At 37.3% G+C, this 13,718-nt stretch overlaps 1 protein-coding gene across 1 annotated transcript; it reads left to right on the top strand.

The window, feature by feature from the left end:
- Positions 1 to 11,564: 11,564 nt before the first annotated feature.
- On the top strand, positions 11,565 to 13,068 carry LOC131032071 (uncharacterized). Its single transcript, XM_057962994.2, has 2 exons — positions 11,565 to 12,402; positions 12,533 to 13,068. The coding sequence occupies exons 1-2, from the start codon at positions 12,081 to 12,083 to the stop codon at positions 12,547 to 12,549; spliced, it is 339 nt and encodes a 112-aa protein (XP_057818977.2). The 5' UTR covers positions 11,565 to 12,080; the 3' UTR covers positions 12,550 to 13,068.
- The last annotated feature ends 650 nt before the right edge of the window (positions 13,069 to 13,718 follow it).

A 13,718-nucleotide genomic window follows, 5' to 3' on the forward strand; every position in this document is an offset into this window, starting at 1 on the left:
AATTGCTCTACAAGATCGTACTCAGGTTTGGTTGATGAAAGATTGGTATTCTTAGTAGAGGTACCTGGCAATGTAATCTTACCTCGACGGGTTGTAACATGACATTCAGAGGTAGATGCGGACGAAGATCCTACACCTTTTAGGACAATTTTGGGTCTTTGAGAAGGATTCTCAGGATTTTTGTTTTTGATAGTAATGGTAGAAATATGATTGTCCATTGAGATGTGATTAATAGTGGAATCATAATTGTAAGATGCTCTAGTGTAATTGGCTTGATCATCTGTGACTTTGCCTTTTCCCTTGTCATGTTTTGGGAATGGTTCCTTAAACACCTCATGTTCTTGGTTAGATGAATGTCCCTCAATCTCAATATCTCCTTTGTCAATGAGATCTTGTACAATGTTTTTCAATCGATGGCAATTACTTGTCTTATGACCCTTGCTCTTATGAAATTCGCAAAATTCATCATCATTCAACCAATTCGGTTTTACCTTTGGTTCATATGGAGGAAAATCTGGGACCATGATCACTTTGTTTGCTACAAGCTTTTTGAATACTGATTCAAGTGGTTCTCCCAATGGAGTATACTTCCTTCGTGGTTTAGCAGCCGTTTGATTGTTCACTTGATTGTTGGTAGAATTTGATCCAGAAAAGACGAACTTGGGTCTTACTGTGTTGGCATCAACAACACCATCATTAACCGTGTTCTTGTTCTTGTTCCAAAATTTTGGTTTCTCCTTTCCTTTGAAGTCCTCTTTGTTTTCTTTGAATAGCTTGATAACTCCTTGTTCAATTAAGACTTTTTCTGTTGCTAGGCCCTTTTCAATGACATCCTTGAATGTAGACAAACAAGCTTTTCTGAGATCATAGCCAATAGCTTTATTAACATTTTGTGTGAACATCTCCACCATTTGTTTTTGCGGGATCTCACAAGAGCATCTGCTAGCTAAGTTTCTCCATCTCTGTAAAAATGTTGCGAAAGATTCTCCTTCTTTTTGTTTCGTATTGCACAAGGTAGTAACTGAGACATCTGTTTCAATGTTGTAAGAGAAATGCTGAATGAATGCCTCTGCTAAGTCGCCCCATGACTTAATACCAGGAGGTAATTGAGAAAACCATTCCATCGCTTGATCTCCTAAGCTCTGTGGGAACAACCTCTTTAAGTATGTTTCTTCTGCGGCTACCTCAATGCAAGCTGTGAAGAATTGTCTTATATGTGCCTTGGGGTCTCCTCTCCCTCTATATTTGTCAAATTTTGGTGTTACAAAGTGCGGAGGAAACGGAGGCATTGGAATGCTCTTATCGAAGGGATAAGGGCATATATCTCTCATAGTATATGTGGGTTTTGATGTGCCCATGTCTTCCACTTTCTTTTGTAGATCTCTAATTTGTTGCTCCAAATTATTTTTGGGAGGAGATTGATTTCTTGTAGCATACCCCATGTTTGTAACACCCATTTGAGGAGGAACTTGTTGCATGTATGGATGATACTGATCGTAGACATGTCCATATGGAGGTCTATATTGTTGCGACATATGTGGAGCACTTGGCATAACTTCTTGTTGGGGAACCCCATATCTGTTTTGCGAATATAAACCATATTCAATAGGCCTTTCATTTTCCATTGTGTTGCCCCCAATTTTGTGTCTCCTTGTGTCAAAATTTTGAGGATGTCCTTGTGTATCCACTTGTCTTAATTGACCCATATCTTGAGCATGTGTTTGAGTATAAGGCCTCCATGATGGTCTTTGAGTGTAAGTATCATATGTTTGAGCTTGTGTATGTGAGATTGCTGGTTTTTGAAGCAAAACTGATGGTGACTCCGGCATCATATTATTTGGTCCTCCACTATTTGGTCTCCTTTGATCCATGTTATGTTGAGTTTGTTGTGAAGGTCTACTTTCCATAAGTTGAGATAAGTCAAAATCATGCGGTATTTTGGCTCCACTTTGTGCCATCATGTTTAGAAAGTATTGACGATCTCTCCTCATTATCTCTTCAACCAATCTATTGAATTGAGGATCCATTATAGATTCTTGTATGTCTGCTGATAGTATTGAAAAATTGTCCACGGTGTCATTGTGTGTAGCATTGTTTATAGTATTTGCACTTTCCACATTTGGATTGTGTCTATAAACATTCATGTCCGGTAATGTAGTGTGCTCAGGATTGTAGAATAGATCATTGTCATACTCATAAGAACTCATGTTTACGGATTCTTGAGCTTCTTTAGCTATTCTCCTAGATTTTTGAAGGCGGGTTTCAACCATGAACTAGGTGTTAGACCAACATGTGAGAGACTAGACGAAAATGACAAGAGTATGGAAGACCAAGAGTTGTATGGAGTATAAATGAATCTTGAGGTGTACTTGTAATGTCCAAAGTGTAAGACCAAGTATGTAAGTAGAGTAGGTGTGACTTCCAAAGAGAGGATAGTTTCTCTTGATGAGGTAAGCTGACCTTGACTCTAAGTAAGACCAAATGAGACCCAAAGGTAAGAAACCATGATGAGGGACCACTTAGCAAAGTGTAGTAGTATGTAGTGTGTTGACCACGTATGATGAGGACAAGCAAGTGACCTTTTGACTCAAGTTTAGACAAGTATGAATGTAAAATGAGGTATGAAGCAATGATGGACTGTGTAAGACCTTAGAACAGGCTGAATGCTAGATTAAACCTGAAGAGACAACCTAGGAAGCTCAAGTATGCCAAAATTGATTTTCTTTGTTTGCTTGACTGTTAAAATTTTCAAATCCTGACACAGACGCCTCTGTATACTTCACAGACGCGGTTTTTAGACACAGACGCTACTCTATTTGATGCAGACGCGGACAAAAACACAGACGCTATTCTGTACTTCATAGACGCGTTTATCCGACACAGACGCGGTTTGAACAGACACAGACGCGTTTCTGTAACCTTAGTGCAATTTTTCCTATCTGTGAATTTGTTTTGCTGTGACCAAATCTGATTTTTCGACTGTTTTTCATGACAAGAGGACACAGTGTTGATGACTCAATGTTTGCAGACTGTTTAGACTCCAAAAGTGTGTTGTTTGATGTAAAAAAATTTTGCATACACTTGAAGACACAAAAGACACAATGTTTTGCTGTTTTGTCTTGATTGTTTGAATGTTTAGCATAAGACAAGCACAAATCTTAGGGCTGGCCAAGACAATAGTTGTTGAACCCACATAGGGTTTTACCCCCGAGGCTATGCTATTCAGAGCGGATACTTAGATGCTTGACCTCACTGGCTCCACCCTCGGCACTCACTTCTCGGGTCAGCCAAGCATCAGTCCCCATGAAAACTCCCCATGGCGAACTTTGTATCTCTACTAAGAACCGTATGTGTGTGGGCCGCTACCAGAGGTCCGACCTCCTGCCTCAACAACTAGAAGGATTTGGGCATCTAAAACAAAATGGTGCTAGTAAGGGCATCCGCTCGTGTGGCCATACATGCGGCACTTTCAGCTCTGTAAATACAGAAGGCTCCCAGCCGGTAGGGGTTACGCCCTACAAATGATCAAATAAATTTGATCAAACGGGTTTATGGGGAGACATAGTGTCGGTATGAACTAATCAGCACACGTTATTCATAGTTTTCACCATGAATACATTTGATTATAGTGGTTTGGATGAGGTGGGTTTTCCTCGCTACCACTTGGGTCGTTCTCTTCTCACTAGTAGTCCTAATGACCACACGGGAAGACAGGCCCTCTAAAGAGTAAACAAAAAGAGCCTATTGCTCAAAACACAAAAGACAATGATTCAATTTTAGTGCACCAATTGAAGTGTTTGCTAAGCTATGAAAACAAGGCACACAATAAAAATTACAAAACCCTAGCTAAGGCCCTGCAACAAAATTGTTAGTAGTTTGGGTTGTTTCAAATGATAACCCCTTCCTGCAAGCACACAAGTTAGGTAAATTTTTAGAAAACCCAAAAAAGACTTTGTGAAAAGGGGCCTTCAACAAAAACGTATTTGCCTCCAAAGCAAGCTGCACAAACCAGGTTAGCTAGATCTGCAAAGGTTAGCCGAAAATAAACCAGATCTGAAACCCTAAGTGCAAAATCCGAAAACCCGAATCAAAGAAACTTGAAAAATTTGCAAAATAGAAAGCACAGACACCTTTATACCGGACACAGACGCGTCTTAACCACACAGAAGTGGTTCTGTGGTTCACAGATGCGATCAAAGGTCACAGACGCGACTAAAGAACGCAGACGCGATAATATCAGTCATAGACGCGGTTAAAATTCTCAGACGCGATTCCAGAAACCTGCAAAAAAATAAAAATCTGGCAAAAACACAGGCGCGATTTACGATATCACAGACGCTTCTGAAACACAAAAACGCGATCCGAACACTCGCAGACGCGGAAAAAAACTAAAATGTCGTCGAAATCGTTCGATCTGCAACTTCAAAAATGCAAAATCTGCAACAAAAATGTTAACTGCAAAGGGACAAGAGTCCCACCGGGCGTGCCAAAATGTATATGGTGAAAATGGATAACAAATAACAACAATATTGAAAGACTAAAATGGATTCAACCACTAAACCCTAGCCTAACAATGAACAAAGATCCACCATAACATATGAAGATAACCTAAGACAATGCAAAATAACTCAAAATCATAAAGATTATACCATCACATGTCCAATAGGGTTTTGATCTCCATTCTTCCTATCTCCATTGATCTTGTTTGATATGCTTGCTCTCAGATTTTTGTATGCACAAGAGCTCAACAAAGAATGGAATGTGGTTGCAAGTGGAATTGTAGTGTAGCCAAGTACTCCAAAATCAGTCATTAGGGTTTGTCATTAGGGTTTGACAATGAAGAAAGCATCTCCTTAAATAGAAGACACAATAAGAAATGGAGGGTTAAGATTGAGAGGTGTAAAAAGAGAGGTCGGCTAGGATTAGAGGGTAGGTATAAGAAATACCAAAATAATGAAAGGGGTAGGTAGTGTATGAATTAAGAGATGAATGACATGTGTCATGTGTAGAAAAAGCTAATGAATTAATTAAATAAATAAAGATTTATTTAATTAATAGTAGAAGTAGGGCAATTAAATAAATAAAATATTTATTCAATTTAGGAAAGGGATAATTTAAATAAATAAATGTATTTATTTAAATGAGAAATAAGGCTAGAAGAGGATAAATGAATTAATTAAATAAATAAAGATTTATTTAATTAATAGAAGAATTAGGCTTAGATAATTAAATAAATAAAATATTTATTTAATTAAACATGACAATTTTAGGTGTCTACAGGACTATGCTCATTTCATGAATCCATGGGCATCCCAAGAGTATGTTGTATGTGAGATCGATGTCTAGGACTTGACAAACCACATCCTTCGTAACTGGCCCAACTCTGAGAGGTAAGGTGACTGTACCCTTGGATGAATGCTCTTCATCATCATATGCTTTGATAGTAATTTTATTTGTAGAATTCACAGCTTTGTCGGAATATCCCAATTGTTTAATAGTGTTCAATGTACAAATGTTTACACCTGCTCCTCCATCTATCAGGACTCATTTGATTCTATGTTTGTGTATGAAGGCTTCAATGTGTAATGGTGCATTATGTGGCTGACTTACAAAGGCATCATTGGCTTCTATGAATGTAAGGGAGTGTGGAATGGAAAGGTATCCCACCATGGCTTGAAACTGGTCCACATTCAAATCAGTAGGAATGACAGTATCTCTCAAGATTTTGTCAAGAATGGCTTTATGTGCGGGAGATATGCATAATAGCTCAAGGATTGAAATGAGCGCGGGTGTCTTCCCTAACTATTCTACAAGGTCATACTCAGGTTTGGTTGATGAAGAAGCGGTGTTTTTAGTTGGAGCACCTTGCAAAGTTATTTTACCTCAGCGGGTTGTAACATGACATTCAGAGGTAGGTTCAGAAGAAGATCCAACACCTTTTAGGACAATCTTGGGTCTCTGGGTATAATTCTCAAACGCTTTGTCCTTGATGATAATAGTAGAGACGTAATTGTCCATCGATATGTGATTGATAGTTGAATCATAGTTATAGGATGCTCTGGTATAGTTGGTTTGATCCTCTGTGGCTTTAGCTTTTCCTTTGTCATATTTTGGGAATGGTTCCTTAAACATTTCATGTTCTTGATTGGATGAGTGTCCCTCAATCTCAATGTCACCTCTATCAATGAGATCTTGTATGATGTTCTTCAGTCGATGACAATTTCCTATCTTATGACCCTTGCTCTTATGAAATTCACAATACTCATCATCATTCCACCAATTTGGTTTGACCTTTGGTTCATATGGAAGAAAATCTGGAACTATGATTACCTTGTTTGCCACAAGCTTCTTGAAGACTGACTCAAGTGGTTCTCCCAATGGAGTGTATTTCCTTCGCGATCTGGAAGTTGTTTGAGTATTCACTTGATTGTTGGTAGAACTTGATCCTGAAAAGATGAATTTGGGTCGCATTGTGTTGGCATCAACAACACCATCATTGACTGTGTTCTTGTTTTTGTTCCAAAATCTTGGCTTGTCTTTTCCTTTAAAGTCATCTTTGTTTTCCTTGAATATCTTGATGACTCCTTGTTCAATTAGGACCTTCTGTATTGCTAAGCCTTTTTCAATGACGTCCTTGAAGGTGGACAAACAAGCTTTTCTTAGATCATAGCCAATGTCTTTGTTAACATTCTGGGTGAACATCTCTACCATTTGTTTTTGCGGAATTTCACAAGAGCATCTGCTAGCTAGATTTCTCCATCTTTGTAAAAATGATGCAAAAGATTCTCCCTCTTTTTGCTTGGTGTTGCACAAAGTAGTGACTGATATGTCTGTCTCTATGTTATAGGAGAAATGTTGAATAAATGCCTCTGCTAAGTCACCCCATGACTTAATACTAGGTGGAAGTTGGGAGAACCATTCCATAGCTTGATCACCTAAGCTTTGTGGGAATAATCTCATCAAATATGTCTCTTCTGCTGCTACCTCAATGCAAGCTGTGAAAAATTGTCTTATGTGTGCCTTAGGATCCCCTTTTCCTCTATACTTATCAAATTTAGGTGTCACAAAGTGTGTAGGAAAAGGAGGCATTGGAATGCTCTTGTCAAATGGATAAGGACATATGTCTCTCATTGTGTATGTTGGCTTCAGTGTATTTATGTCCTCCATTTTCTTTTGTAAGTCCCTGATTTGTTGCTCCAAATTGCTCTTAGGTGGAGATCGACTTCTTGGACCATATCCTATGTTTGAGGTACCCATTGGAGGAGGTGCATGTTGCATATATGGATGATATTGATCATACACATGTTCATATGGAGGAGGTCTGTAATGATGTTGCATATATGGACCACTTGGTATAGATTCATGTTGAGGAACACCATATCTATTTTGTGCATGTATACCATACTCTACAGGCATGTCATGTTCTATTGTATTGCCCCCAAATTTGACATGAGGTTTCCTTGTGTCCAAATTTTGAGCATGCCTTGGAATATCCCATTGCTTTGGTGGTTGATCCTTAGCATTGATATGTGATTGAGCATATTTTTCTCCATAAGACTTCCATAATGGTCTGCGAAGGTGAGTATCATATGTTTGACCATGTGTATGTGGGACCTCTGGTTTTTGAAGCAAAGCTGATGGTGATTCAGGTACCATGTGTGGTCCTCTATTTCCTCCACTATTAGGTCTCCTTTGATCCATGTTGGAGTGAGGTTGCTGCAAAGGTCTATGTTCCATTATTTGAGACATGTCAAAATCATGAGGTATCTTGGCTCCACTTTGTGTCATCATGTGTAAGAAGTATTGTCTATCCCTCCTCATTATCTCCTCAATCAGTCGATTGAAATGGGGATTCATAATGGATTCTTCCACATCTGCTGAATGTATTGATAAGTTGTCCAAATTGTCATTGTGTGTAGCATTGTTGTTTAGAGTGTCCATGTTCTCAACATTTGGAATGTTTCTATAAGCCTCCATGTCAGGTAATGTAGTGTGATCAGTATTGAAAAATAAATCATTGTCATACTCATAAGAACTCATGTTTGCGGACTCTTGAGCTTCTTTAGTTTCTCTCCTAGATTTTTGAAGACGGGTTTCAACCATGAACTAGGTATTAACCAAGATGTGAGAGACTAGATGAAAAATGGAAAGAGGATGGAAGACCAAGAATTGGATGAAATGTAAATGAGTCTGAAGTGTACTTGCAATGTCCAAAGTGTAAGACCAAGTATGTATGTAGTAGAGTAGGTGTGACTTCCAAAGAGAGGATAGTTTCTCTTGATGAGGTAAGCTGACCTTGACCCTAAGTAAGACCAAATGAGACCCAAAGGTAAGAAACCTTGATGAGGGACCACTTAGCAAAGTGTTGTTGTATGTAGTGTTGACAAAGTATGATGAGGACAAGCAAGTGACCTTTTGACTCAAGTTTAGGCAAATATAAATGTAAAATGAGATGTGAAGCAATGATGGACTATGTGAGACGCAAGGACAGGTTGAATGCTAGATGAAACCTGAAGAAACAACCTAGGAAGCTCAAGTATTCCGAAACTGATTTCTTTTGTTTGTTGGACTCTGAAATTTTCTTGCAATTTTGAACACAGACGCGACTGTATACTTCACAGACGCGGTTTCCAGACACAGACGCTACTCTGTTTAACCCAGACGCGCTTCTGCGATTTTCCTGTTTATGTTTGCTGGACCGTAAAGATTTTTGCAATTCTGGACATAGACGCGACTGTATACTTCACAGACGCTGTTATCCGACACAGATGGGTTTATTCAACACAGACGCTGTTATAAACACAGACGCTATTCTGCCCTTCACAGACGCGCTTATATGACTCAGACGCGGTTAAAACAGACACAGACGCGTTTCTGTAAAATTTGTGCAATTTTTTCCAATCTGTGAAGTCGTTTTGTTGTGACCAAATCTGACTGTTTGACTATTTTTCATGACAAGAGGACACAATGCTGATGAGGACTCAATGTTTGCTAGTGTTTAGACTCCAAAATGACTCCAAGAAAAGTGTGTTGTTTGATGTAAAATTGTTTTGCATACACTTGAAGACACAAAAGACATAATGTTTTGTTGTTTGGTCTTGAATGTTTGAATGTTTAACATAAGTCAAGCACAATTCTTATGGCTGGCCAAGACAATAGTTGTTGATCCCACATAGGGTTTTACCCCTGAGGCTACGCTATTCAGAGCGAATACTTAGATGTTTGACCTCACTGGCTCCACCCTCGGCACTCACTTCTCGGGTCAGCCAAGTATCAGTCCCCATGAAAACTCCCCATGGTGAACTTTGTATCTCTACTAAGAACCGTATGTGTGTGGGCCGCTACCAAAGGTCCGACCTCCTGCCCCAACAACTAGAAGGATATGGGCTTCTAAAACAAAAAGGTGCTAGTAAGGGCATCCGCTCGTGTGGCCATACATGCGGCACTTTCAGCTCTATAAATACAGAAGGCTCCCAGCCGGTAGGGGTTATGCCCTACAAATGATCAAATAAATTTGATCAAACGGGTTTATGGGGAGACATAGTGTCGGTATGAACTAATCAGCACACGTTATCCATAGTTTTCACCATGAATACATTTGATTATAGTGGTTCGGATGAGGTGGGTTTTCCTCGCTACCACTTGGGTCGTCCTCTTCTCACTAGTAGTCCTAATGACCACACGGGAAGACAGGCCCTCTAAAGATTAAACAAAAAGAGCCTATTGCTCAAGACACAAAAGACAATGATTCAATTTTAGTGCACCAATGGAAGTGTTTGCTAGTCTATGAAAATAAGGCACACAATAAAAATTCAAAACCCTAGCCAAGAACCTGCAACAAAAGTTGTTAGTAGTTTGGGTTGTTTGACATAATCACCCCTTCCTGCAAACACACAAGTTAGGTACATTTTAAAAACCCAAAAGACTTTGTGACATAGGGACCTTCAACAAAATGTTTTTGCTTCCAAGACAAGTTGCACCAATTTAGTTAGCTAGATCTGAAAGTGTTAGTCCGAAAATAAACCAGATCTGAAACCTTAAGTACAAAATCCGAAAATCGAATCAATGAAAACTTCAAAATTCTGAAACAGTAAATACACAGACGCTGTTACCCTAAACACAGACGCGTCTAGATAACACAGATGCGGTTATGTGATGCACAGACGTGCCTAAAAATCACAGACGCTCCTTTCCGACACAGACGCGGGTGAATGCAACACAGACGCGCTTCTGTAACACAGACGCCCCTTTCTGAAACCTGCAAAATAAAATTTGTCTAAAACACAGACGCGATTATGTGATGCACAGACGCGCCTAAAAATCACAGACGCTCCTAAAAATCACAGACGCTCCTTTCCGACACAGACGCGGGTATAAATAACACATACGCGTTTCTGAAACACAGACGCCCCTTTCTGAAACCTGCAAAATAAAATTTGTCGAAAACACAGACGCGATTCCAGATACCATAAACGCGCCAGAAAATCAAAGACGCGATCCGAAAATGCGCAGACGCGGGAATGTCGAAAATGTTGTCGAAAATGTCAGATCTGCAACTTCAAACACAAAATCTGCAACAAAGATGTTAATGTAAAAGGGACAAGAGTCCCACCGGGCGTGCCAAAATGTACATGGTGAAAATGGATAACAACAACAACAAGATTGAAAGGCTAAATGAATTCAACCACAAAACCCTAGCCTAACAATCAACAAAGATCCACCATAACATATGAAGATTACCTAAGACAATGCAAATCACATGAAATCACAAAGATTATACCATTACATGTCCAATAGGGTTTTGATCTTCATTCTTCCTATCTCCATTGATCTTGCTTGATATATTTGCTCTCAGATTTTATGTGCACAAGAGCTCAACAAAGAACGGAATGTGGTTGCAAGTAGGATCGTAGTATAGTCAAGTCCTCCAAATTGTCGATTAGGGTTTGATAATGAAGAAGGCATCTCCTTAAATAGAAGACACTATATGAAATGGAGGGATAAGATTGAGAGGTGTAAAAGGAGGTCGGCTAAGATTAGAGGGTAGGTAGAAGAAATAATAAAATAATGAAAGGGGTAGGTAGTGTATGAATTAAGAGATGAGTGACATGTGTCATGTGTAGAAAAGGATAATGAATTAATTAAATAAATAAAGATTTATTTAATTAATAGAAGAAGTGGGATCAATTAAATAAATAAAATATTTATTTAATTTAGGAAAAGGATAATTTAAATAAATAAATGTATTTATTTAAATGAGAAATAAGGCTAGAAGAGGATAAATGAATTAATTAAATAAATAAGGATTTATTTAATTAATAGAAGAATTAGGCTTAGATAATTAAATAAATAAAATATTTATTTAATTAGACATGACAATTTTAGGTGTCTACAAGCACAAATATATATTTTTTAATCATTAAATATATTTAATTAAAACTATTAAACGGTTCAAATTGTTTAACAATAGAAAGTAAAATTAAATAATATATTTATATAAAAACATAACAAAATCAAATATGATAAAAAATAATTAAAAGAAAAAAGTTGAATTGTAAGCCGGTTACACAATTACTATTTAATTCCACCCGAGTTGAGATAATATTTGTAAGTTTTTTAAATACATAAATTGATGAAGTTGGTGGAAAAAGTTTTGAAGTACGTTTCACGGAACAAAAAGTTGAATTTGTCTGAGGAAGAAGAAAAGCATAAAAGAATAACTTAAATGAAGGATAACCTCAAGAACATTCCCAAAAAGAAAAGGAAAAGTGAAATTTTTATGACTAAGAAAATTATAAGTGAAATTTGTATGACTAAGAAAGGAATAATTCTAAGACGAGGAACCATGAAAATGTGAAGTATTAGAATAATGAAAGTAAAAGCGATTAGAATAACTTCGGGCATTGGACATCTGTGAAATCTTCCTAACGAGTTCTATCTGCATTCTCATAAATTTACATTTCTCCCTTGTGTTCTCACATTCATTACAGTTAAGGCCATTTTTTAGGGTTTAAATTGATCGAGATCCAAATAAAATAGCATAAGCTTTGGTTGGTGTTGTAGTAGTAAATTTTGATGAGATGACCAGAAAAGAGATAAACAAGGAGGTTTCTGCTGTCCTTAGCATCAAAAAGGACTTTGAATGGCTGAACAGGAAGCTCAAGAATATAAGAGACTATCTAAGAGATGCAGATGTTGCAGAGATTTCTGGTGATGCAGAAGGTAAAGATACTAATGATGAAATCCACCAGTCCTCTCGTGCCTGTGCTTTCAGCTGTTCTCAATTAACTCTTCGCTATAAAATGGGACGAAAGATTATTCATGTCAAACATAGAATGAGGTCTTTTATGGAAGCTGCAGATCTGACTCATTCATATCACATCTTATCGTTATCAAGAAGTGGTAAACAATTATTCCATTTTTATTGTTCAAAATTTTATTGTTAATATTGTTTTAAAAATAATTGCTCTACAAATAGTATCTCTTCATTTTATTTTTTACCTATTTAACATTCTGAGTGTTTATTTGGCAGAGTGTGGTGTTAGATAGAGATTGTGCTCCGAGAGAAGATCCAGCTATTGCCTTATTCAATCAGTTGGGAATAGAACAAGCGCTTCATACACTAAAATGTAAATTAGACCTCCTAAAAGAAAATAAACTAAATCAGGTGGATTGTGGTGAGTTTTGTTGGTGCAGCTGCCATTGCTAATGTACCAGGCTTTTATTTTCATTTATAGCACCTAAATTGTCCACTTTAGGCCTCCTAAAAGAAGATGCACTAAATCAGGTGGATTGTGGTGAGTTTTATTGGTGCAGCTGCCTTTGCAAATGTACCAGGCTTTTATTTTCGTTTATAGCTCAGTTAGGTGTCCTTTACATGGAATACACAGTAGCCCTATATTTGTAAATTCAAAAACAGATCGCCCCATATCTGAACTGTAAAAAAATCCATTTCAATTCATTTCCATTTCCCTACTTGATCTACTACATCAATTGCCACTCAAATGCCTGAGCAACACACAGGCCTCATTAGCAAAGGCAAATTTGGTGGTTTGAAATGTAATTACATGTGGATTTTACAACCAATATATCAAGCGTTTGTACTTTGCAAATTCCCGTCTTGCTTCGTTTTAATACTATGCAATATATTTTAATGTGCAGTATTTAATAGATATAGAGATAGAAATACATGTATGTAGGTAAATTTTGTATTTTCCTTTATCTTATTAACAAAAGTCATAAAGAGAAAATTAAAAATCATATATGAAATCGGCCTTATAGTTCTAATGTTATTTTGTAAGCATAAGTTTTATAGTGAGACATGCAAACTTTGATATCAATAATGAGAATAGAATCAAGAGAGATGTGACTAAAATATATTAGAGAGAAAAAGCATGATTATAGAAAAGAAATCCATATAAATGTTATGTGAAAATAGAAATATTTTTTTTTTAGAGATTAGAAATGGCCTTCAATCTGGTTGTGTACTCTATTGATGATATTATTTATATCCTCAAGTTGTAATTGATGGTGTATTTGTGTCATAATTTCTTCCTCTCATTGTAAAATTGTTAAAATCTTTAATTTTTAATTAATCAATTTAGCCAAGGGGAACATACCCATAAAAATGTAAATAAAAAAAAATGATTTGGACTGCTCCAAAAGAGAGGGACATAAAAATATAATACATCAAACACTTCAACAAAGGGTACATTATA

Source organism: Cryptomeria japonica, chromosome 4 (genome assembly GCF_030272615.1).
Source record: "Cryptomeria japonica chromosome 4, Sugi_1.0, whole genome shotgun sequence".
Classification (NCBI taxonomy): Eukaryota; Viridiplantae; Streptophyta; class Pinopsida; order Cupressales; family Cupressaceae; genus Cryptomeria; species Cryptomeria japonica.